This window comes from Grampus griseus (assembly GCF_964374135.1).
Source record: "Grampus griseus genome assembly, chromosome: 1".
Taxonomy (NCBI): domain Eukaryota; kingdom Metazoa; phylum Chordata; class Mammalia; order Artiodactyla; family Delphinidae; genus Grampus; species Grampus griseus.
In genome coordinates this window covers 74,868,188-74,892,862 of record NC_139017.1, presented here as the reverse complement: position 1 = coordinate 74,892,862, position 24,675 = coordinate 74,868,188, and the positions used below count along the sequence as shown (strand labels likewise).

The 24,675-nt window shown below is 43.5% G+C and overlaps 1 protein-coding gene across 2 annotated transcripts; it reads left to right on the top strand.

Moving 5' to 3' along the window:
- The first annotated feature begins 1,045 nt into the window (after positions 1-1,045).
- Positions 1,046-24,515, top strand: PRUNE1 (prune exopolyphosphatase 1). Of its 2 annotated transcripts, XM_082669680.1 has the most exons (8): positions 1,046-1,210; positions 8,166-8,258; positions 8,807-9,009; positions 10,659-10,843; positions 11,550-11,708; positions 13,016-13,110; positions 15,253-15,411; positions 22,655-24,515. In XM_082669680.1, the coding sequence occupies exons 1-8, from the start codon at positions 1,172-1,174 to the stop codon at positions 23,081-23,083; spliced, it is 1,362 nt and encodes a 453-aa protein (XP_082525806.1). In that variant the 5' UTR covers positions 1,046-1,171; the 3' UTR covers positions 23,084-24,515. The 2 variants fall into 2 exon arrangements, with proteins under 2 accessions (XP_082525806.1, XP_082525807.1); XM_082669681.1 differs by lacking the exon at positions 15,253-15,411.
- The last annotated feature ends 160 nt before the right edge of the window (positions 24,516-24,675 follow it).

Genomic DNA, 24,675 nt, shown 5'->3' with positions numbered 1-24,675 from the left:
CTAGAAATGAAACCGGTTGGGCTGTGCCTGGGTAGTGCAGAAGAAGGTGTGGAAGAAGCCCCAGGCTCTGGGAAGAGTGCAGCAGGGAGAAAACCAGCTGAGCAAGCAGGAGATCCAATACCCCTGTGCTCTAGTCCTTGTTCCCACCACAGGCCTCAGCTTCTCATCTGTCACCTCATCTCAATTCCTAGCTTGGGGAGCAGGGAAAGCTGGTGTGAGGCTGGTGGTAGGAAATAAAGGTATGATCAATAAATAGGGGAACATTTGATGACGAGAATACCTTTATTTGCAGTACTCTGCACTACCCTGGGGCTGGAAGGTGGCAGTTAAAGGAGGTTGCAACCCTACTCTACGTTCTGAAGGGCCCTCCAAGCTCTACTTACAGGGCTGCCACAGGATGAAACTTCAAGCAACTCCGGAGGCTGAAAGAGCAGTTGGAACAATGAGGGAGGCAGGGAGCAAAGAACCCAGGTTACAACAGTCCAGGAAAAGAATGAGACATTTGCCGACGCTGTAGAAAAAAAACAGGCTACAGAAAAGAAGCAGCAGGAGTTGGCGAGAGACTGTAGGTATTAAGTAAAGAAGAGAGGTCAAAGACTACTCTAATGTTTTTATAACATGTATAATCACGCAATTGGTGGCAGTTGGTCAGTTTGGTAAGGAAGAGAATTCGAGAGAGAGATGAGGAGCTGTTTTTGCCCAGTGTAATTTAAGATGTCAACCAGATGGGCGGTGTAATATATGGAAAGATGCTATACTTAGCCTGACTCAAGAGGGAAAGTTCAGATGCCACAAAGATAGGTTATGTGACTCATATACACTGTGATCTCAGAAAATTCTCCTTCCCTCAATTCTTGGGGCCATTTTGGCGCTTCGAGACTACACTTCCCAGGACGCCCTGCACCACGCCCCATTTCGCGCCTCCGGCCCCCACTTCGCTCCTCCCGTGAGTCCCTGGGCGCAGAACTCGGCCTCCGCCGCTGGGGGCGGGGCGACGTCGGACTCCCGGGGCCCTTGCTTACGCACTTCCTCCCGGGGTCGGGGCCGAGTCGGGGTGTGGTGGGTTCGAGTCCCACCTCCCGACTCGTCTCAACCCTTGAACCCGGGGCGGGGCTCATTCGCCAGTTAACCTCTCCGCGGCGAGGGGCAGTGGCACACCTTGAGCTTCACCATGGAGGACTATCTGCAGGGTTGTCGAGTTGCTCTGCAGGTAACGGACCCCTGTCTGTGATCGTAAGGAATGGATCCTGGGGTCCCGGAAGGACAAAGATGTGGGACCTGGGGAGCCCCGAGGGTCTATGTGGAGGGAACGCGGAATTGTGGGGTGGGGGCTTGGGATCTGATCAGGCTTGGGGCCTGAGGAGTGAGGAACGAGAACCTATCCCTTGAGAATGGGAATGCTGCTCAGTCACCCCACTCCTGAGCTGGGGGCTCCTGCCTTTGGGGTCTGCCCGAGAGCGGGGAGGCGGAATTGTGGGTCTGGGTCCTGCCGCTGAGCCGCTGCTCGCAGTTTCTGGGTCAGTTCCGTCAAAAGGATCGGAGCTGTGCCTGCCGGGAGGTGTATTTGTTCCTTTCTCCCCGCCCCTCTTTCAGTTCTCCGCTCACGAGGCCTCCCGGGCCCACTGGCCTCCAGGTGAACCCCGCGGGTACGAGGGAAGCTGTGCCCACGGCTTTGTTGCCTCTGAACGGCGGTTTCTGTCTGGCGGGCCTAATTCATTCTGAATTAAAAGTGGTGGTAGCAGGCATGTCTGTTGACTACAACCTGCATTCCTTTGCCTCCAGTTTTCTTCATTGGCCTTAACACACACAAATTACATAAAAATCCGCGGCCTGGACTGGATAAGCACAAAGTGTGTTTGGCATCAAAACTATAAGCATGACTCCTGAATGCTTTGTGGCTTATTTTTGGTACTCCCTGAGCGAGTTGGAATCTCCCAGCCTTGCTGACTGGTCATGCAGCCTTAAGCCGCTATCCCCAGTTAGCAGCAAAAAGCTGGCCAGAGAGAGGCTCCAGGAGGCCACCTGGCCCCCCCTACTTCAAGTTACACTGCCCCTGGAGAAACCTAGACAGATGGTTGACTTTGTTTCCTTTTTAAATATCTTAAACTCTACAAACTCCCCTGGGTGATAAGATTCTGGTCTTTAACAAATCCTAAAAGTCACCGAATTCCTCCTGCAGACTCAGCTGCTGTCGTAAATGAATACCCTCACCTGAAGAATAGGAGTGAAGTTCAATTTTAACACCAATTACACCAAATTTTTCCTTGTGAAATACAAATTTGGGGAAAGTTGTTTTAATGCATAAGGCAATTTGGGACCAATTCATTTTGGTTACCTCTGATTTCCACCACAGGGAACTCATTGGAGGACTAATATAGAGTCTTTGTGGCACATTCCAAGGGCCAAGAAGTTGTATTTTGTTTCCCCCCGATAACCCAAATGACCAGTCTGTTTTCCACCATTTGGTAGAGTCCTTGAACCTGAAACCTCACCAGATAGCATTTCATTGCATGCCTCTAGACTACAGCATCTGAGTATATCTTCCTCAGGAATATGAAGCTGAAAAATACTGGATTTTTTCAGTATTACTGATATCCTGACCTTTCTCTGTCTGCATTCATCCCCCAAGGAGCAAGATCTATATCTTCCTTTTTCCAAACTTGTGAACTTGTGAAGGTGAGGTCATATCTTAGCGCTCTTATCACACAACCTGGCCGGGGCCAGGAGAAATGAGAAAATTAGACTCTAGCAATGTTAGTGGGTGAACTGGTGGCAGGACATACAGGTGGACACTAACAATTTAGATTGCTTTTAATTATAGAAGTAGTAAATGTACATAGGGAAAACTGTTAATACAAAAAGGATATGAAATTAGAAAAAGAAAAAGATCCTTTTTCTTCTCCCTATCCAATTCCCCAGAGGCCACACTGTTGTTTCTTGTGTAAAGAAAGACATGATTTAGACAGAGACACTATTAAGTTTGAGTGTTGCTATTAAACCACATATAACTTTTAGGAAATTGTGAATGCTTGCCTTTTACACAAGACAAACAGCTGATAACCCAGCCACCTCTCCTGCTGATACCATATTTTCAGCATTTGATACCAGAGAAATTTTCTACAATCTCTGCCACAACGATAGTAGGTTGTTCCATTTAAAAGAAATCCTGTTCGGGCTTCCCTGGTGGCGCAGTGGTTGAGAGTCCGCCTGCCGATGCAGGAGACACGGGTTCGTGCCCCGGTCCAGGAAGATCCTACATGCTGAGGAGCAGCTGGGCCCATGAGCCATGGCCGCTGAGCCTCCTCCTCGTACCGCAAAGAAAAAAAAAAAAGAAATCCTGTTTAAGTTAATGTCCTATTCATGGTGAGTCATCTTTCACTTTTAGTGGGGGAAAAAAAATCTTTGCTTCAGGGCGGGGCTGCATTCAAGTTTAGGTGTTCATCCAGAAGCTTTGGATAATCTGTGTTGTCTGCACTTCTCAGGAATGAGGCAGGAATCAGGAGTGGCTGACTATCCTTAGAAATTTGCAGTCCTTGCATCAGTATCAGTCAGTCCCATTTTCCCTGCTGGGAAGACTTCTCTATCTCTGGCTCCTTGTCTCCTTTTTTCATTTCTCCCTCATTAACTCATTTGTAGAGTAGGCATCAGACCATATGCAGCCTTGGAAGGGAAGTAGTTGACTTTGCCAGCCCTGAAACCCATCCCCTCTCCCCCGCAACTCCGTGTTGAGGCCGCAAAGAACATCAGGATACAGTCATTTCAGCTAGTGGGTTTTTGTTTTTTGGGTTGTTTTGTTTTGGCTGCGTTGGGTCTTTGTTGCTGCGCGCGGGCTTTCTCTAGTTGTGAGCGGGAGCTGTGCGGGCTTCTCATTGCAGTGGCTTCTCGTTGCGAAGCACAGGCTCTAGGTGCACGGGCTTCAGTAGTTGTGGCACGCAAGCTCAGTAGTTGTGGCTCGCGGGCTCTAGAGCGCAGGCTCAGTAGTTGTGGCGCATGGGCTTAGTTGCTCCGCGGCATGTGGGACCTTGTTCGAGCCGGACCAGGGCTCGAACCCATGTCCCCTGCATTGGCAGGCGGCTTCTTAACCACTGCGCCACCAGGGAAGGCCTAGGTTTTTTTTAAAGAAGAAAAAAAGTTTATATCTACTAGTGGCTCTCAGATTGTATTTCTTCCATTGGCAGCTCAGGTTTCCTCATGCTCTAAGTATAGCTATATTTGCCCTGAACTCTTCCTCTGATGGTCAGAAAACTGAGGCTTGTGCTTTCAGCTAGTGGGGGATGGGGTGGGGAATAAGAGTTAACATGTTTTTCCTAAACAAAGAGGAGAATGGTACCTTGTAAGTTAGGCATCCATATACCCGACTTGCCCAGGACAGTCAGTTTATTGAGACATAATCATTAATTGCACCCCTTTTCATTCTGAAAAGTGTACTGGTTTGGGCTTCCCTGGTGGCGCAATGGTTGAGAGTCCGCCTGCCGATGCAGGGGACACGGGTTTGTGCCCCAGTCCGGGAAGATCCCACATGCTGCGGAGCGGCTAGGCCCGTGAACCATGGCCGCTGAGCCTGTGCGTCCGGAGCCTGTGCTCCGCAACGGGAGAGGCCACAACAGTGAGAGGCCCGCTTACCACAAAAAGAAAAAAAAAAAGTGTACTGGTTTGAACAACAAAGTATATAGTCACCTAGCTTGTATGCTACGTTAAGGATTTGTGATACATGCCCATGAAAAGATAGCGAGCTCCTTAAGGTAGTAGTTAAGTTCTGTATGAGAATCCCAAGTGCCAGAAGCTGGAAGTGCAGGGGAAGGGACTGCTGTGGCCCGGGTGCAGGGAAGGCTTCACAGAGAGAAGGGGCTTGCGGTTGGGCTTGACTGGACAGCAGGGGCTAGAGAAAGGAGAAGACGGAAGGGAGCTCATCTGTACTACTACAGAGTAGGCTCTTGTGTGCGATCTCATTTAATCCTCATAACAACTTCATGAAATTGGTTACAGTAGTCTCCTTATTTTTATATGAGGAAAAAGAGGCTTAGCGAGGCCAAAGTCCCACAACAAGAAACAGCTGAGATTCAGCTCCAGTCTGTGGTCTTTTCAAATGGCAGTTCTGCTGATTTCAGACAGAGAAGAACAAATAGTGCAAAGGACAGCGCTGGGAATGTGCACATCATGTATTGTGGGTGGCGAATGGACCAGTCACGGTGGGGTAGTGGTGGGTGCTGACAGGGGAAAGGAATGCCACCACCTCCCTTGGTTGTTCCTGTTCCAAGATTGGCTGAAAGTCGCAGAGTATTCCTTTTGTGTTAGCTCCTTTTGTTTGCTGTCTGAGCTTGACTGAGCACAAGGGGTTAGTCATTCACCTTCCTCTGGGGGTCATTTCTCCTCCCCTCAGAGCCATGAAGTTGCATTTGGTCCCTACTTTCTGCTTTTCTGCTTAATCTTCTCTTGGTGCTGGGGATCTGACTGATCCTGATTCGGCTGCCACTTGGAATGAAACAGCATTAACATGAGTTTTGGAAAGATTCTCCGAGGGCCTCTTCAAGCCCAGCAATAGGCCTCTCCCCCTTGTTCTGCTTTTTCTCTGTTCCTCTTCCCTTTATCCTCCAGAGTCAGGGCCATATGGCCTCTCATGTTTGTATAGTTCCCTCTCTAGAGAACATGGTGCCCTCCCTTACTGCTTCAGTGATCAAGTTATCTCAGCAGCCACTTATCTCAAGTGCTTTGTTGCCACTTTGGTCCACAGCCATCTGGGCAGTTCTTGGTATCCGGGAAACAGGGGCCTTCTCTGGTATCAGGAGGACGAATTGCAAGTCAGAGGAGTTAATATAGGCCTTGGGTCTTGGGTACAGAATTCTCATACTGTGTTGGCAAAGAGTTTAATATTGAAAAGAATCTTCCCACTCCCATGCTGTTCAGTATGAATGGGTCTTGGCTGCCACCCTCTTGAAATAGGCTTAGAGAAATGGGCACAGGGGAGAACCCAAGGGCAGACTTTCCCCAGAGGCCCTTTGCCCAAAACCTTGACAGATAACCTCTGTCTTTTGTCCTTCTCTCTAGGGATGGGAGTAGGAGATGGAGAAGAGGGTGGCTTAAAAATAAAAACCTTCTAGTTACGAGATAGGACAATTTATGCCACCAGAAGTCCTCTAAAATTGTCCCTTTCTGGCTTTGGCTTTCTGGGCAAGTGAGGGGAGTGGGTAATAGCCAATACAAGGAAGATAATTCTAGGTTCTCTTTCTTCCTAAAGTTACATTACTTGATAAACTGTTCCTTGTTATGTTTTATTCCTCTGAACACCTTTCCCACTTTTCTAAACTCTTCTATCTAGCAAATCTTCCCTGATTGAAGAAGCCAGAGTGGATTTTCACCTTTCTGTAACCCAGTAGTTCTCAACTGGGGGTGATTTTGACCCGCAGGGAATATTTGGCAAAGTCTGGAGACATTTTTGATTGTCATGACTGGAGGTGCTGCTAGCATCTAGTGGGTGGAGTTTGGGGGATACTGCCAAACACCCTGCAATGCACAGGACAGCAGCCCAGTGCTGAAATTAAGAAACTAGTGTGTTGCTTTTGTCTCTCTTATTCCTTCCTCTCTTTCAGAAGTAGGCTGAGATAGAAATTCAAAAATAAACTGGTAAGATAGAATCCTTGTGCCTAAGCTGAGCCATGGACTGTATACTCTCATTCTACCTGGCCAAATGCTTCTACTTGGAATGAAATAATAATTCTTACAGTGCCTACCCCTTGGGTTGTTTTGAGGATTAAATGATCAGCTAATGCATGTAAAAATATTGGAACAGTACATGGGGGACTTCCCTGGTGGTGCAGTGGTTAAGAATCCGCCTGCCAATGCAGGGGACACGGGTTCAATCCCTGGTCTGGGAAGACCCCACATGCCGCAGAGCAGCAAAGCCTGTGCACCACAACTACTGAGCCTGCGTTCTAGAGCCCGTGAGCCACAAGTACTGAGCCCGTGCGCCTAGAGCCCGTGCTCCACAACAAGAGAAGCCACCACAATGAGAAGCCCGAGCACCACAATGAAGAGTAGCCCCCACTCGCCGCAACTAGAGGAAGCCCTCACACAGCAACAGAGACCCAACACAGCCAAAAAAAATTTTTTTAAATACATGGCACATTCAATAGATATTTTGAAACAAAACCCCTCTCTTTGCTATTGTGGGCACCTTTAGGTTTTTTTTTGTTGTTGTTGTTGTTTTTGTTTTTTTGCGGTATGTGGGCCTCTCACTGCTGTGGCCTCTCCCGTCATGGAGCACAGGCTCCGGACGCACAGGCCCAGCGGCCATGGCCCACGGGCCCAGCCACTCCGCGGCACATGGGACTCTCCCGGACCGTGGCACGAACCCCCATCCGCTGCATCAGCAGGCGGACTCTCAACCACTGCACCACCAGGGAAGCCTAACACCTTTAGGTTTTAATGAATTTTATTTAAAATTCTGGTAGGGAGATGCAAGGGAACAAGATTAATAATAACGACAGATATGCCTCCCTCCTCAGAGTTCTTATCAGCAGAAACTTTTCAAAGCTTTAAAAATAAAAGTTCCAGCAGCAGCAGCAACTGTTCTTGCTTTAATCTGAACCTGCTGGGGAAAGTGTCTGTTTCTTGCCTGTGAGAGTGTTGTTTATATCTGGTTATGGTTGAAGCTCCTCTGGGTAGGGGGAGTTTTCATGGACTAGATATCTAAATACCTTTATTTTCAAAGTCTGTTCACCTATTCTCGTGATTTAGAAATGCAAGGATTCTTTTCCCTATTTTAAAAATGGGAAAAAAGTACAAACCAGGGTTGATATGGTTTGAATACATCAGCTACCCCAGATGCTTTACTTTTGACTTCTCCTCAAGTGCCCAGAGAAGCATAAGAATCAGAGAGTGATTTACTGCTGTTCTTCTGAAAGTTAACATTCAAGGAGACAGTGTAGTAGAGAGGAAGGAGCACTTTTCCACTAACTATAGATATGTGTGGAATGCTTAAAGCTTAGCTAAAACACTTACGCCCTCTTAACTAATATCCTTATCCATGACTGAGGACCCCTAAGACTATATGACCTACCTCCTCTGTGAAGATCAGTGAGAGGATGTGTGTGCAGCCCTACATGAGTATAAGGTAACCAGAAATGGATGGAGATGCTTTTGTTAATTTCCCACTCCTGCCTCTCTAGGAGTCCCGACCCATACATGTTGTGCTGGGAAATGAAGCCTGTGACTTGGACTCCATGGTGTCAGCTCTCGCCCTGGCTTTTTATCTGGCAAAGGTGAGTACCTAGGAACAGAGTGCCTTAAAATGAAAAGATTTGGATTCAAGACCCAGCTCTGCTACTTAACAGCATTTAGCCTTGGGTAAGTCAGATCTCTTAACTTTGCTGAGTCTCCTGTCACCAACTATAAAATCTGAAATGATAATATTTTGCAGTGTTGCTGTGAGGATCAAATGAACAAATGTATTTTGAAGAATTTGTAAACTATAAAGCAATATTCAAACAGTTAACTATTGAATTCCTTATGGGTATCAGTGGTCTGTGTATGTTCCTCATGCCCATGTCAGCTCTGGAGGACTGATACTGCCTTCTCTCCAGCATCTAGAAAGGTCTTTTCCGTGAGTTGTCTTGTTGACCTTCATGCTATTGCCAAGAAGGAGAGAGGGGAAGGGTCATCCTTTTATTTTGATAAGACTGGGTAACTGCGGCTTTGAGGAAGGCAGTGACTTACCCAAGATCATGTCTCCCTTGGTCCCAGTAGTCTTGTGACTTTTCCTATCCTATTACAGAACATAGCCATACCTTCTTTTCACTTTCCTCTCTAGACAACTGAGGCTGAAGAAGTCTTTGTGCCAGTTTTAAATGTAAAACGTTCTGAGCTACCTCTACGAGGTGACAATGTCTTCTTCCTTCAGAAGACTCACATTCCAGAGTCCCTCTTGATTTTCCGGGATGAGATTGACCTCCATGCATTGCAGCAGGCTGGCCAGCTCACCCTCATCCTTGTTGACCATCATGTCTTACCCAAGTAAGTGGAAGAAAGTTAAGCTGATACCTACCATGTGCCATGGGCTGTGATGAGTAAGGTTTTTAAAGAGTAGAAGAAAGAATGTTTTCTCACAGGATCTCACAGGCTAAGCGTAGTTGATGGGTGATATCAGATATAGAAAGACAATAAAAAAATATTGTCAGTTCTCTAGTTATACAAGTAATAAAAAGAAATAGAAACATGGAGAGTTCAAACTAAAGGATAACTCAGAAATATTGTAAATCTACCTTTGGTATCATTGTTTTAAGATTTCATGGCAGATTTATTACAATAGAAACCTTTGAATAATGGTTACAACGGCATTTTTAACTTTAAAAAGTTAGCAACATCATATCCTCCATAAAGCAATATTTCTTTAATGCTATTTAACAAACACACACCTATAATAATCCCATCCCTAATTTAGGACTGGAAAAAAACTGCCAACAAAGCAATACGAGTACAAGGCCTTCCCAAGCGTGTCTAGCTCCTGCTAATAGTAACATGAATATTTTTTCCTTAAGCACACTGGTTATAGCAGGACATTGACAGAGGACAGCCTAAGGGTACTAATCCATCTATCCACTCACTCATTAATAAACTTCTATTTAGAGGACGAAGGTGAGGTAGAATCTCTGTTCTCAAGAATTTGTCAGTCAGAGGAGGGAACTAGGTAAACAGGTCATTGTAATGGGTGTTAGAGGTAGGTGGTGACCGTCACTCTAGGGGACAGTAGTTACATGAGGATGGAGTGGTTAAATATGCAAGAGGGGAGTAGAGGGGAGTGTCAGGAAAGGTTTCCTAATGGAGTTGATCCTTAATCTCAGTCTTGAAAGACTAGGTATTTGCTTGGTGAATGAGGAGTTGAGGTAGTTAGCAAAACGCAGGCAGGTATGAAATAGCATGGTGAGTTGGGAGAACTGAGATTTGTTTTGCATAACTGGAACATAAAATATGAGGGAGGAGTAGGACATAAAAAAGGTAAGACTAGAGAGGTAGGCAGGGGCCAGATCATGGAGATCTTGTAGGCCTTGCCAGGGAGATTAGACTTTATTTTGAGCAGTGGGGAACTATTGTTAATTCTATTTATTCCAGATCCTAGCAGAACCAAATTTGCATTTTTCAAATGCTCTTTCAGGTAGTCTTATAGAGGACAGTTTCGGAGGGCACTGGAAGCAGGTGTTTGGTTAAGGAACTATTGGAGTAGTTCAGATGAGAGAGATTGAGGGCCAAGAATAAGGCAGTAGCAGAGGGTTGGATGGGAACCAGGAGGGAATGGATGGGAATTGAGCCAGAAGCCACAGGTGACCTGCATAAAATTTGGATATTAAGTGAATTGAGGGAACAGGAGAGATTTAGATGTTGGGTGTCCAGGTGTCAACTGGAAAGACAACCCTAAAGGATATCAATTATGTGGATGAGGTACTGGTAGCTGATACTTCGTCAAATTCACCTATACGGTGTTTAAAGATGGCCTTAGTTATAATATTTAAGAGAAGAGCTGAGAGGAGTGAGGCAGAGGTAGAAGTGATCAAAGGTCTAAGTGTCTGCCTATGATGTCTGTTTTCTTCATGAGTGAGGTGCAGCTGGAGTGCCCCTACCTATCTTTCTTTCTCTTTTCCCCCACACCTCCCCCCTTTCCCACACAGAAGTGACGCAGCCTTAGAGGAGGCAGTAGCAGAGGTGCTAGACCATCGGCCCATCGATCAGAAACACTGCCCTCCCTGCCATGTTTCAGTTGAGCTGGTGGGGTCCTGCGCTACCCTGGTGGCCGAGAGAATCCTGCAGGGGGCACCAGAGATCTTGGACTGGCAAACTGCAGCCCTTCTTCATGGTGAGGGTGGCTTGGGGGTTGGGACCTGATTAGTTCCTTTATTCCCATGCCAGAGAAGGGAAAGTGGAGAAGTCTAGACTCTTCCAGCCTGACTACACCCTCTCAAAGCCACTTAGTAGATATGAAGGAGGGGATTCTTTCAGGGGGCAATTAGGCATTAAAAAGGCTGTGGGATACTTTGTTGGAGAAAGCAGAAAGGAAGCACAGAACAACAGACCTAGAAGCTGCCTATTAGTAGCATTGTATAATGGAAAGAGGACTAGCCAAAGAAGCAGGAAATGAATTCTAATACCATTTCTGCCCAGGAAGTAGTTATATGACCTTGAGCAAATCCTTTAACCTTTTTTGTTCTTATTTTCTCCATTTGTAAAAAAAAAAAAGAGAGAGAGAATTGGATTAGACTATCTCTTCCAACTGGAATTTGGCCTGTGGAAGAGAGATCATCTCTCTCTGACTAGGTTTCAAAATCTCCAAGAATTGAGATATTTACACTTCCTTTCTACCTTTTCCCCATTTCCCTGACTACATTTTAGTTTGGATTTGGGATGTCTTACTCAGGACATTGTCCCAGTTTGTTTTGTCTTCAGTGAGTTGCCGTACAGTCTCCTTTGGTATCGTGTCCATTTGGTTTGAGGGTTATGTGTGTTCTAGTTGTCAGGAATGGAGGGCCACAGGATTTGAGTTCTGCCATCCTCCTACTCTGCAGGAACAATCATCCTGGACTGTGTGAACATGGACCCTAAAATTGGAAAGGCAACCCTAAAGGACAACCAATATGTGGAGAATCTAGAGGCCCTCTTCCCAAATCTGCCCAAGAGAAATGATATCTTTGATTCTCTGCAAAAGGCAAAGTTTGATGTATCAGGTATGAAATGTTAAACTGGTGGACAAAAGCCTTGTTCATTATGTTCTTGAATACCGTCAAAACAATTTCAGAGCGTGCATAATGATTTAAGCTTTATACCAGAAAGAAGCTAGGTAGTGTGTGAGTCTGATCATGAATTAATCAGTCATTTACTGGATTGTTCTATCCTGGCTATTGGGTGGATGAGAAGGAATATATTAAGAGTCTCAGAGGTTTCTAGTCTAATTAGAGAATATAGACATATAAATAAAGTATGCTGAGGGAATACAGTCATCCCTTGGTATCTGTAGGGAATTGGTTCCAGTATCCCCCACAGATAGCAAAATCCTCGGATACTCAAGTCCCTTACGTAAAATGGCATAGTATAATGAATACAGTCGGCCCTCCTCATCCGCAAATGTGAAGCCCGTGGTACAGAGGGCCAACTCTACTGAATTATCGGAGTGAGATCTAGATAAATGGTTAGGGAAGCAGAAGAAACATTTAGGGTGAATATACAAAGGACGAAGGAAGAGAACAAAAAAACTTCCATGATTTGTTACCCAGCTACCGCCTGTTGACGTTAAAAAAAAAGAAAGAGGGCTTCCCTGGTGGCGCAGTGGTTGAGAGTCCGCCTGCCGATACAGCGGACACGGGTTCGTGCCCCGGTCTGGGAAGATCCCACATGCCGCGGAGCCGCTGGGCCCGTGAGCCACGGCCGCTGAGCCTGAGCATCCAGAGCCTGTGCTCCGCGACGGGAGAGGCCACAACAGTGAGAGGCCCGCGTACCGCAAAAAAAAAGAAAGAGAGGTCCCACTTGTACTTTTAGAAAAGTAAAACAACACAGAATGGGGAAAATCAGGAGTAAAAGCCTCTCTTCTTCCATTTACCCTTCTCCCCAGAGTCCCTTGCTCTAAAGGTACCTATTGTGACCCGGTAATCGAAAGCAATTTTTTATTTAGAGTAAATTTCTATTGGGACTTCCCTGGTGGTTCAGTGGGTAAGACTCCGTGCTCCCAATGCAGGAGGCCGGGGTTCAATCCCTGGTCGGGGAACTAGATCCCACATGCATGCCACAATGAAGATCCAGCATGCCACAACTAAGACCCGGTGCAGACAAAATAAATAAATAAATATTATTTTAAGTGAATAAATAAATTTCTATTATATAATTACATCCGGAGTTACTAGCCCTGTTCATTGCCCCAAAGAGAGGCTGTGTTTTTCCTCTTCCTTGACCTGTCTTGGTGTCCTCACCTTCCTGGTCTTGGGACCTTGGGTTCTCTTGGTTCTCCTGTTTCACCCTTAGTCTCACATCCACTTTCTAGGACTGACCACAGAGCAGATGCTGAGAAAGGACCAGAAGACCGTCTCCAGACAAGGCACCAAGGTGGCCATTAGTGCAATATATATGGATTTGGAGGTAAGAGCAAGATGTAGGTGTGGGTGGAGAGAGAAAACCTTTAGTTTTGTATGTAACCTTGCCCCTCACTCCTGGCTCACCTCCAAAATGTATCTTACCCCTCCTTTTCTCCATCTCTACTCCACAGTCCATCGTCTCTCACTGCACTGCTGTAATGGCCCCCATGCTGGTTTCCCTGCCTCCACTTTTGACCCCTGCAAACTGTTCTCCCCACAGCAGCCAGAGTGATCTCTTTAAGACATGTCAGATCCAGGGGAGTAACCTGGTGGTCTAGTGGTTAGGACTCAGCGCTTTCACTGCTGTGGCCTGGGTTCAGTCCCTGGTCGGGGAACTGAGACAAAAAAAAAAAAAAGATATGTCAGATCCTATTGGCCCCCTCCCTTTACTGCCTTTTCATTGTACTTCTAATAAAATCTAAAAGCCTTACAGTGGTTTATAGGGCCCTCCTTTATCAGGCCTTTGTCCTTTTCTCTGACTTCTTCATTCCAGCCCCATTCCTACACTCACAGAACTGTAGCCACCCCAGTTTTCTTTCTGTTTTTCAGAACCATTAAGTTCACTCTTAGCTCTCAACTCAGAGCCTGTGCACTCCTTTTGCAGAGCTGGCTCCTTCTTTTCATTCAGGACTTAGCTCAGGTGTCTTCTCTTTCAGGAGGTTTTTCCTGACCACCCTAACTAAAGTAATATCCTCCATGCTCAAAAATCTCTAAATATTACTTTTTTTTTTGTACGTGCATCTTGTGGGATCTTAGTTCCCTGACCAGGGATTGAACCTAGGCCCCCTGCAGTGGAAGTATGGAGTCCTAACCACTGGACTGCCAAGGAATTCCCATTTTGTTTTCTTCATAGCACTTAGCACACTGAAATAATCATGTTTCATGGTTTCCTTGTTTATTGTCTATATTCCTCTGCTAGTTTATCAGCTCCACCAGAGCAGAGACCCTATTTCTTTTGTTTCTGCTGTATCTCCAGCACCTTTGACAATGCCTGCCGCATAGTGGATGCTCAGTGAATTTTGTCGAATGGGTGAATGAATATAACTCTGATAGTGGTATTTTAATACCTGGCTCCATATCTTATTGGTTTAAATCATTCATCTGATCTGAACATGTACTCTCATAGACTGCACAGCTTTCTCCTAAATAACATGTAAAAATTTTTACTAAATAATTTACTGAAACAGAATAGCATGGCCTCTTCCCTTGCTACTTATAACCTAGTTTTGTAACCAAACATAAGAACACAAAAGGCTTGCCGAGTACCATAATCATAGTACAAATTGACTCATTAGAAATGCTAAGGATAAAGAAAAGCCCTGATCTAAAGCAGCTGGTGGTATTATTCATTGGAGGAAATACTGCGTGAGATTTTGGAGAAGAATATAGATAGATAGACAAAGAATGAAGAGCCAAGGATGCAGGTGTCATGTGTCTGTACTTATTTGTATGCGCCATTGTTCTGTTTTAGAATAAAAATATCCTCAAGGCAAAGACCTTGCTTGATTGATTGTAAGAGCAGAATAGCCTTGGACATACCAGGCACATTACGTACATTACCTTTTTTTTTTTTTTTTTTTTTTTTTGCATTACGCGGGCCTCTCACTGTTGTGGCCTCTCCCGTTGCTCCGGACATGCAGGCCCAGCGGCCATGGCTCACGGGCCCAGCTGCTCCGCGGCATGTGGGATCTTCCCGGACCGGGGCACGAACCCATGTACCCTGCATCAGCAGGCGGACTCTCAACCACTGTGCCACCAGAGAAGCCCCATTATCATTTTTTAATTCTTAAAACAATCAAGTTTGGTAAATGATTTATCCTCATTTTACAGATGAGGAAACTTAAGTCCAGGGATCCTTGATCATATAGCTGATAGGTAACAGAGCTGATTTTCAAACCAATTCTGTCTGAACCCAAAGCCTCATTCTGTGAGGCTCATAGAATGGCCTCATAGAAAGGCTCATTCTCCTCATTCTATATATTGCCTTCCAGCACATAAATAGCACAGAGTAAACATTAGATACCTTTTTTATGGAGTACAAGTCCCAGGTTAACATGCAAAGAAACCCTTCATAAGCATCTTCTGTTGAGGGTGATAATGAGGATCCAGTGGCAGCCCTCATCCCTGTCCATTTCTTCTGTTTTAGGCCTTTCTGCAGAGGTCTGGCCTCATTGCAGATCTCCATGCCTTCTGCCAGGCTCACAGCTATGATGCCCTGGTCGCCATGACTATCTTTTTCAACACTTGCAATGAGCCAGTGCGGCAGTTGGCAGTTTTCTGTCCCCACACAGCACTCCGAGTGACGGTGAGTCCCTGTCCCTTCTCCAGCCTGAGGACCCTACAGAGTTCTGCCTGTACGCACTATCCTGTGCTGTAAAGACCTCTCCTTCATTCTTGTATTTATCCAGAGGTCCTTGATCTGTTTCCAGAATTGCCACTACCCGCTTTTTTCCATTCTCTCTATGTGTGAATATCCTTAATCATACTCTTGTTGAGAAAGGGAGATTCCAAAGAGAATTAGAGACACAATTCCTACTTAGAAGGAATTGAAATCAGGTTAAAAGAACGTGTTATAAATCTGGAGTTAAAACTAGATTCTTGGTTTAAGCATTAATTCCTCACCCCTGAAAATCAATTCCTTTCTTTTTACCTTATTGCCTTGAAAATTGGAAACAGACGAGAAACCTTTTCTACTACTTAAGCAGTTTGTGCTAACTCTGTAGAGAAGTGGTCTAGGAGCAGGTTTGGTTTTTTCCCCTGATCTTCCATTTAGCCACCTTTCCCACCTCCTCCCCTTTCTTTTCCTCTGTTGGTTACTGATAAGCCCAGGGAAGAATTTAAAAGTGGACTTAAGGCAGTCCAGGGATTCTTTGGATTTCTTAGCAGCGAGGACTGCTGAAGACTGGTCTGAATACAGCTGGATAATCTTTTTTGTGCATGAAAGGCATGTCTGCCCCTTCCCACCTCTCTTTGTCTTTATCTTCTCCTCCAGGAAGCAAATGTAATTTCATTCAGTGGAAAGTAGTTTGGCATTGTGGAAAGAACTACAGCCTTTAAAGGCAGATATATAGGCTTTTCTGTCCCAGATTTGCCACTTACTTGCTCTTTGACCAAAGGCAAGTCAGTTGACTTCTGATTCTGTAAATATCATATTACCACCTACTAATTAGTGTGATGTAATCATTAAACATAATAGTATATGTAAGGTTCATTGCTGGGCACAATGCTCTCTTACTAATCATGTCATGAAGGAAAGGGTGCTTTGACCATACGAAGTACCTCTCCCCACCTTCCTAAATCTCCCCTCCTTCTCCCTGCCATGGTCCCTCTGGAACTCTGTAGGTATCTGATAACTCTACCATTGCCCAGGCTGCCTCTGTGCTGGAAAATGGTAGTCCTCTTTTCACGGTCTGCCCTACCATTTCCTCTCTTCCTCCTGTGTTAGAAATAGTATAATATAGTAATTTAGAACACCAGCTCTGATGACAGACCTGAGTTCAAGTATCAACTTTGTTTCATTCAAACTTGACCTTTGGCGACACATAGTAATCAAACTGACAACAATTAAAGACAAAGAAAAACTATTAAATGCAACAAGGGAAAAATGACAAATAACATACAAGGGAACTCCCGTAAGCTTAACAGCTGATTTCTCAGCAGAAACTCCACAAGCCACAAGGGAGTGGCACGATGTATTTAAAATGATGAAAGGGAAGAACCTACAACCAAGATTACTCTATCCAGCAAGGATCTCATTCAAATTTGATGGAGAAATCAAAAGCTTTACAGACAAGCAAAAGCTAAGAGAATTCAGCACCACCAAACCAGCTCTACAACAAATGCTAAAGGAATTTCTCTAAGTGGGAAACACAAGAGAAGAAAAGGACCTACAGAAACAAACCCAAAACAATTAAGAAAATGGTAATAGGAACATACATATAGATAATTACCTTAAATGTGAATGGATTAAATGCTCCAACCAAAAGACACAGGCTTGCTGAATTGATACCAAAACAAGACCCATATATATGCTGTCTACAAAAGACCCATTTCAGACCTAGGGACACATACAGACTGAAAGTGAGGGGATGGAAAAAAGATATTCCATGCAAATGGAAATCAAAGGAAAACTGGAGTAGCAATACTCATATCAGATAAAATAGACTTTAAAATAAAGACTGTTACAGGAGACAAGGAAGGACACTACATAATGATCAAGGGATCAATCTAAGACGAAGATATAACAATTATAAATATATATGCACCCGACATAGGAGCACCTAAATACATAAGGCAAATGCTAACAGCTATAAAAGAGAAAATCTACAGTAACACTATAATAGTGGGCGACTTTAACACCTTCCTTACACCAATGGACAGATCATCCAGACAGAAAATTAATAAGGGGGCTTCCCTGGTGGTGCAGTGGTTGAGAGTCCGCCTGCCGATGCAGGGGACACGGGTTCGTGCCCCGGTCTGGGAAGATACCACATGCCGTGGAGCGGCTGGGCCTGTGAGCCATGGCCGCTGAGCCTGCACATCCAGAGCCTCTGCTCCGCAACGGGAGAGGCCACAACAGTGAGAGGCCCACATACAGCAAAAAAAAAAAAAAGAAAATTAATAAGGAAACACAGCTTTAAATGACACAATAGACCAGATAGATTTAATTGATATTTATAGGACATTCCATCCGAAAACAGCAAGATTACACTTTCTTCTCAAGTGCACACAGAACATTCTCCAGGATGGATCACACCTTGGGTTACAAATCAAGCCTTGGTAAATTTAAGAAAATTGAAATCATATCAAGCATCTTTTCCGACCACAACACTATGACATTAGAAATAAGTTACAGGGAAAAAAACGTAAAAAACACAAACACATGGAGGCTTAACAATACGTTACTAAATAACCAAGAGATCACTGAAGAAATCAAGGAGGAAATCAAAAAATACCTAGAGACAAATGACAATGAAAACATGACGATCCAAAACCTGTGGGATGCAGCAAAAGCAGTTCTAAGAGGGAGGTTTATAGCAATACAATCCTACCTCAAGAAACAAGAAAAATCTCAAGTAAACAATCTAAACTTACACATAAAGGAGAGAAAGAAGAACAAACAAAACCCAAAGTTAGTAGAAGGAAAGAAAAAGATCAGAGCAGAAATGAATGAAATAGAAACAAAGAAAACAATAGCAAAGGTCAATAAAACTAAAAGCTGGTTCTTTGAGAAAATAAACAAAATTGATAAGCCTTTAGCCAGACTCATCAAGAAAAAGAGGGAGAGGACTCAATAAAATTAGAAATGAGGGACTTCCCTGGTGGAGCAGAGGTTAAGAATCCACCTGCCATAAATGCCCATCGACAGACGAATGGATAAAGAAGATGTGGTACATATATACAATGGAATATTGCTCAGCCATTAAAAGAAATGAAATTGGGTCATTTGTAGAGACGTAGATGCATCTGGAGACTGTCATACAGAGTGAAGTAAGTCAGAAAGAGAAAAACAAATATTGTATATTAACGTACATATGTGGAACCTAGAAAATGGTACAGATGAACTGGTTTGCAGAGCAGAAATTGAGACACAGAAGTAGAGAAAAAACGTGTGGACACCAAGAGGGGAAAGCAGTGGTGGGTGGGAGTTGTGATGTGGTGAATTGGGAAATTGGGATCAACATGTATACACTGATGTGTATAAAATGGATGACTAATAAGAAAAAATAAGTAAATAAAAAACAAAAAAGAATCCATCTGCCAGTGCAGGGTTTGATCCCTGCTCCAGGAAGATCCCACATGCCACAGAGCAGCTAAGCCCGTGCACCACAACTGCTGAGCCTGCGCTCTAGAGGCCACAAGCCACAACTACTGAACCCATGTGCCACAACTACTGAAGCCAACACGCCTAGAGCCTGTGCTCTGCAACAAGAGAAGCCACCACAATGAGAAGCCCGTACACCACAATGAAGAGTAGCCCCCACGTGCCACAACTAGAGAAAGCCCACATGCAGCAATGAAGACCCAATGCAGCCAAAAATAAATAAATAAAATAAATAAATTTTTAAAAAATAAAATACAATTAGAAATGAAAAAGGAGAAGTTACAGCGGACATCGCAGAAATACAAAGCATCGTAAGAGACTACAACAAGCAACTCTGTGCCAATAAAATGGACAACCTGGAAGAAATGGACAAATTCTTAGAAAGGTATAACCTACCTAGACTGAACCAGGAAGAAATAGAAAATATGAACAGACCAATCACAAGTAATGAGATTGAAACTGTGATTACAAATCTTCCAACAAACGAAAGTCCAGGACCAGACAACTTCACAGGTGAATTCTGTCAAACATTTAGAGAAGAACCAACACCCATCCTTCTCAAACTCTTCCCAAACATTGCAGAGGAAGGAACACTCCTAAACTCATTCTATGAGGCCACCATCACCCTGATACCAAAACCAGACAAAGATACTACAAAAAAAGAAAATTACAGACAAATATCACTGATGAATATAGATGCAAAAATCCTCAACAAAATATTAGCAAACAGAATCCAACAACACATTAAAAGGCTCATACACCATGATCAAGTGGGATTTATCCCAGGGATGCAAGGATTCTTCAGTATATGCAAATCAATCAATGTGATACACCATATTAACAAATTGAAGAATAAAAACCATACAATCATCTCAATAGATGGAAGAAAAGTTTTTGACCAAATTCAACACCCATTTATGATAAAAAAAAAAACTCTCCAGAAAGTGGGCATAGAGGGAACCTACCTCAACATAATAAAGGCCATATATGACAGACACACAGCAAACATCATTCTCAATGGTGAAAAACTGGAAGCATTTCCTCTAAGATCAGGAACAAGACAAGGACGTCCACTCTTGCCACTATTATTCAACATAGTTTTGGAAGTCCTAGCTATGGCAATCAGAGAAGAAAAAGAAATAAAAGGAATACAAGTTGGAAAAGAAGAAGTAAAACTGTCACTGTTTACAGATGACATGATACTATACATAGAAAATCCTAAAGATGCCACCAGAAAACTACTAGAGTTAATCAATGAATTTGATAAAGTTGCAGGATACAAAATTAATGCACAGAAATCTCTTGCATTCCTATACATTAACAACGAAAGATCAGAAAGAGAAATTAAGGAAACAATCCCATTCACCATTGCAACAAAAAGAATAAAATACCTAGGAATAAACCTACCTGAGGAGGGAAAAGACCTGTACTCAGAAAACCATAAGACACTGATGAAAGAAATCAACAATGACACACACAGATGGAGAGTTATACCATGTTCTTGGATTGGAAGAATCAATATTGTGAAAATGACTATTCTACCCAAAGCAATATACAGATTCAATGCAATCCCTATCAAATTACCAATGACATTTTTTACAGAACTAGAACAAAAAAATCTTAAAACTTGTATGGAGACCCAAAAGACCCCGAATAGCCAAAGCAATCTTGAGGAAAAAAAGTGGAGCTGGAGGAATCAGACTCACTGACTTCAGACTATACTACAAAGCCACAGTAATCAAGACAATATGGTACTGGCACAAAAACAAATATAGATCAATGGAACAGGATAGAAATCCCAGAGATAAACCTGAGCACTTACGGTCAACTAATCTATGACAAAGGGGGCACAGGTATACAATGGAGAAAAGACAGTCTCTTCAATAAGTGGTGCTGGGAAAACTGGACAGCTACATGTAAAACAATGAAATTAGAACACTTCCTAGCACGATACACAAAAATAAACTCCAAATGTATTAAAGACCTGAATGTAAGACTGGACACTATAAAACTCTTAGAGTAAAACATAGGAAAAACACTCTTACACATAAATCACAGCAAGATCTTTTTTGACCCACCTCCTAGAGTAATGGAAATAAAAACAAAAATAAAGAAATAGGACCTCATGAAACTTAAAAGCTTTTGCACAGCAAAGGAAACTATAAACAAGATGAGAAGACAACCCTCAGAATGGGAGAAGATATTTGCAAACGAATCAATGGACAAAGGATTAATCTCCAAAATATATAAACAGTTCATGCAGCTCAATATTAAAAAAAACAACCAACCCAATCCAAAAATGGGCAGAAGACCTAAATAGACATTTCTCCAAAGAAGACATACAGATGGCCAAGAGGCACATGAAAAGCTGCTCGACATCACTAATCGTTAGAGAAATGCAAATCAAAACTACAATGAGGTATCACCTCACACCAGTTAGAATGGGCATCATCAGAAAATCTACAAACAACAAATGCTGGAGAGGGTATGGAGAAAAGGTAACCCTCCTACACTGTTGGTGGGAATGTAAATTGGTACAGCCACTATGGAGAACAGTATGGAGGTTCCTTCAAAAACTAAAAATAGAATTACCATATGACCCAGCAATCCCACTACTGGGCATATACCAAAAGAAAACATAATTCAAAAAGACACATGCACCCCAGTGTTCACTGCAGCACTATTTACAATAGCCAGGTCATGGAAGCAACCTAAATGTCCATCGACAGATGAATGGATTCAGAAGATGTGATACATATATACAATGGAATATTACTCAGCCATAAAAAGGAACAAAACTGGGTCATTTTTAGAGACGTGGATGGACCTAGAGACTGTCATTCAGAGTGAAGTAAGTCAGAAAGAGAAAAACAAATATCATATGTTAACACATATATGTGTAATCTAGAAAAATGGTACAGATGAACTGGTTTGCAAGGCAGAAATAGAGACACAGATGTAGAGAACAAATGTATGGACACCAAGGGGGTACAGCAGGGGCGGGGTGGTGTGGGATGAATTGGGAGATTGGGATTGACATATATACACTAATATGTATAAAATAGATAATTAATAAGAACCTGCTGTATAAAAAATAAATAAAATTTAAAAAAAACAGAAACAAAAAAACCTTGACCTTCGGTAAGTTACCTAATCTAAGCCTCAGTTTCCCTACCTGTAAATGAGGGTAACAGTAATACCAACCTGTAAGGTAGTTGTGAGGATTAAATGAGGAAATTAATATTTGAAAATGGCCAGACGTGGCACGATGCTTGGCATACTTCCCACCCCAACTTGATCTATTTATTCTTTCTGCCTGTATTCTTCTCCTGACCTCAATATAGTAGATGCTTGTCCCATCTCAGCTAAGGATAGAGTTCAAGTTTTTGAGCACAGGAATACCCTTGCAAATAACAATATTCGAGGAGGTGGGAGTCCCAGGTTCTGGTTCAGACTCTACCATCATCTACATTCAAGGCACTTAATCTCTCTGGGCTTTGGTTTACTTATGAATAAAATGGAATATATCATCTCAAATGTTTCTTCTGTTTCTAAAATACTGTGTGTATTAGTTGATGTGCCTTTGTTGCAAGCAATAAAACAACCCTAGATGACTTAATTAAAAAAATATATTTTTTATCCTCTATAAGAGAAGTCTCTTAGAAGTCTCAGCTTTTTGCTTCACCACCTTATATACCACCTCCCCATCTTGTCTCCTTTTTAGGTCTGTGGAGTCCTAGAACGCTCCCACTCTCCGTCCCTGAAGCTGACCCCTGCCCCAAGCATCCACCCTAACCTCCAAGCGTATCTTCAAGGCAACACCCAGGTCTCTCGAAAGAAACTTCTGCCTCTGCTCCAGGAAGCCCTGTCAGCATATTTTGACTCCACAAACATCCCTTCAGGACAGCCTGAGACAGAGGGTGTGTCCAGGGAGCAGGTAGACAAGGAATTGGACAGGGCAGGTAACTCCCTGATTCCTGGACTGAGTCAAGATGAGGAGGAGCCTCCACTGCCCCCCACACCCATGAACAGCCTGGTGGATGAGTGCCCTCTGGATCAGGGGCTGCCGAAATTCTCAGCCGAGGTCATCTTTGAAAAATGTAGTCAGATCTCACTGTCAGAATCTACCACTGCCTCCCGGTCCAAGAAATGACTGTTGGGAGGGGAGGGGGAAGTGAAAGAGGTTGCTTGAACCACCCTGAATGCATGTTTTGAGATGTTTCAGCAATTTTGTCTTCATTGTTCCAGGATCTGGTATACTGTTCTCATAAACCTAGGAGGAGAAAGAAGTAAAAGAAAGCTGAGCTGGCATTCTCCCTTTTCCCCACAATCTCTACCAATCAAACAAATTTTATTATTTAATTTAATTCCTTAAATCTGCACTGACTCTCCTCTATTTCATTTGCCAGGGTCATGATGTGATAACATACACAGTTCCAGCAGAGTGGCACAGAAAGACTGTGTACCCCAAAAGTGCCCTAAGTCAGGCTTTTTAACAGAACCAGTATTTCTTATGGAACCAAACATTCATTGTCTCCAGTGTTCATTTATTCTCTTATTAATTCAAGTATTTATTGAACACAGTACCTACTTTTAGCTTCTTCCAGTTTTTAGCCTTTAGTTGATTTTCACCTCCATGACTCCTCTTTCTGCCGCCAATTAGGTGATGGTGTCTCATTCCCAGTTTGCTAAATTTCTACTCTGAGCTTATTGTGACTGTTTCGGGATTGTTTGGGAGCAGATTGGAGGCCATTATCTTCTGTCCTGATCGGCTGGCCTGACTCTCAGTTTCTTTGGATCCCTCTGACTCAGAGCCACAGGCACCCTGAAGAGACCCAGAAGACCCCCCCCTGGTTCTTGAGAGTTCAGGAGACACCTGGGAAAGCCTTAAGACCTCATGGGCACTCTTCGCAAAAGACAGTAGAACTACAATGAGACCCCTGGCTCTGTCGATTTCTTATCCATCTGATTTTCTCCTTGGGCATAGTAGAAAGAAACACGAAGTTCATACCGACTGCCATCAACTGTGTGTCTTTTGTCCAGACACTCAGTCCTCTAGATCTCATTTCCCCGTCTGCAAAACTGATGTTCCCTGGTTTCTGTGATCTGCCTGTTGCCACACCGTCCTTTCTTGCCTCGCTTCTGTTTTTTTGTTTGTTTCTTTTTCCCTGGGAATGCTCAGGGTCACTGAATTGTCTGTTTATTTGTGATTGTACCAAGGTACTCAGCCTCATGTAGCATGTACAGGGGTATGATTCATACCATAGTGACCCAGCAAAGAGCTCCCTTCCACTGACTTGTTCTGCATGTGTAGAGTCTCCCTTTTCTCTTCAGACCAACCTGTTCCCCCTTTTCCTACCCCACAGCTCTGCTCCCTGTAAGTTTTCAACAGTTTCGCTGAACAGTGGGGTATGTGATGGTTTTGGCATGATGTCTTCATATGAGGGAAACTGACTTCACTTTGAGGGGATGTTTGTAGCCATTGGAAGGTAAAATAGTGGCGTGATTACTGAACCAAAGGAATTTATGTTTTGTAACTTGGGTACTTTTATTTTGCATTTTGTTAAAGTATTAAATACTTTTTTCCTGTTTGGGGCCTTATTGTCTCTTTTTACAACTATAATCAGGCCTTTCCCTCTGATAATTGTTTTAACCTTCTCAAGATTCATTTCCCTTCTTTCTGCTGTACATACTGTCTTCCTTCTGTTGACTCTTTTTGGGAATAAGGAGCAACAGTCTTATGTC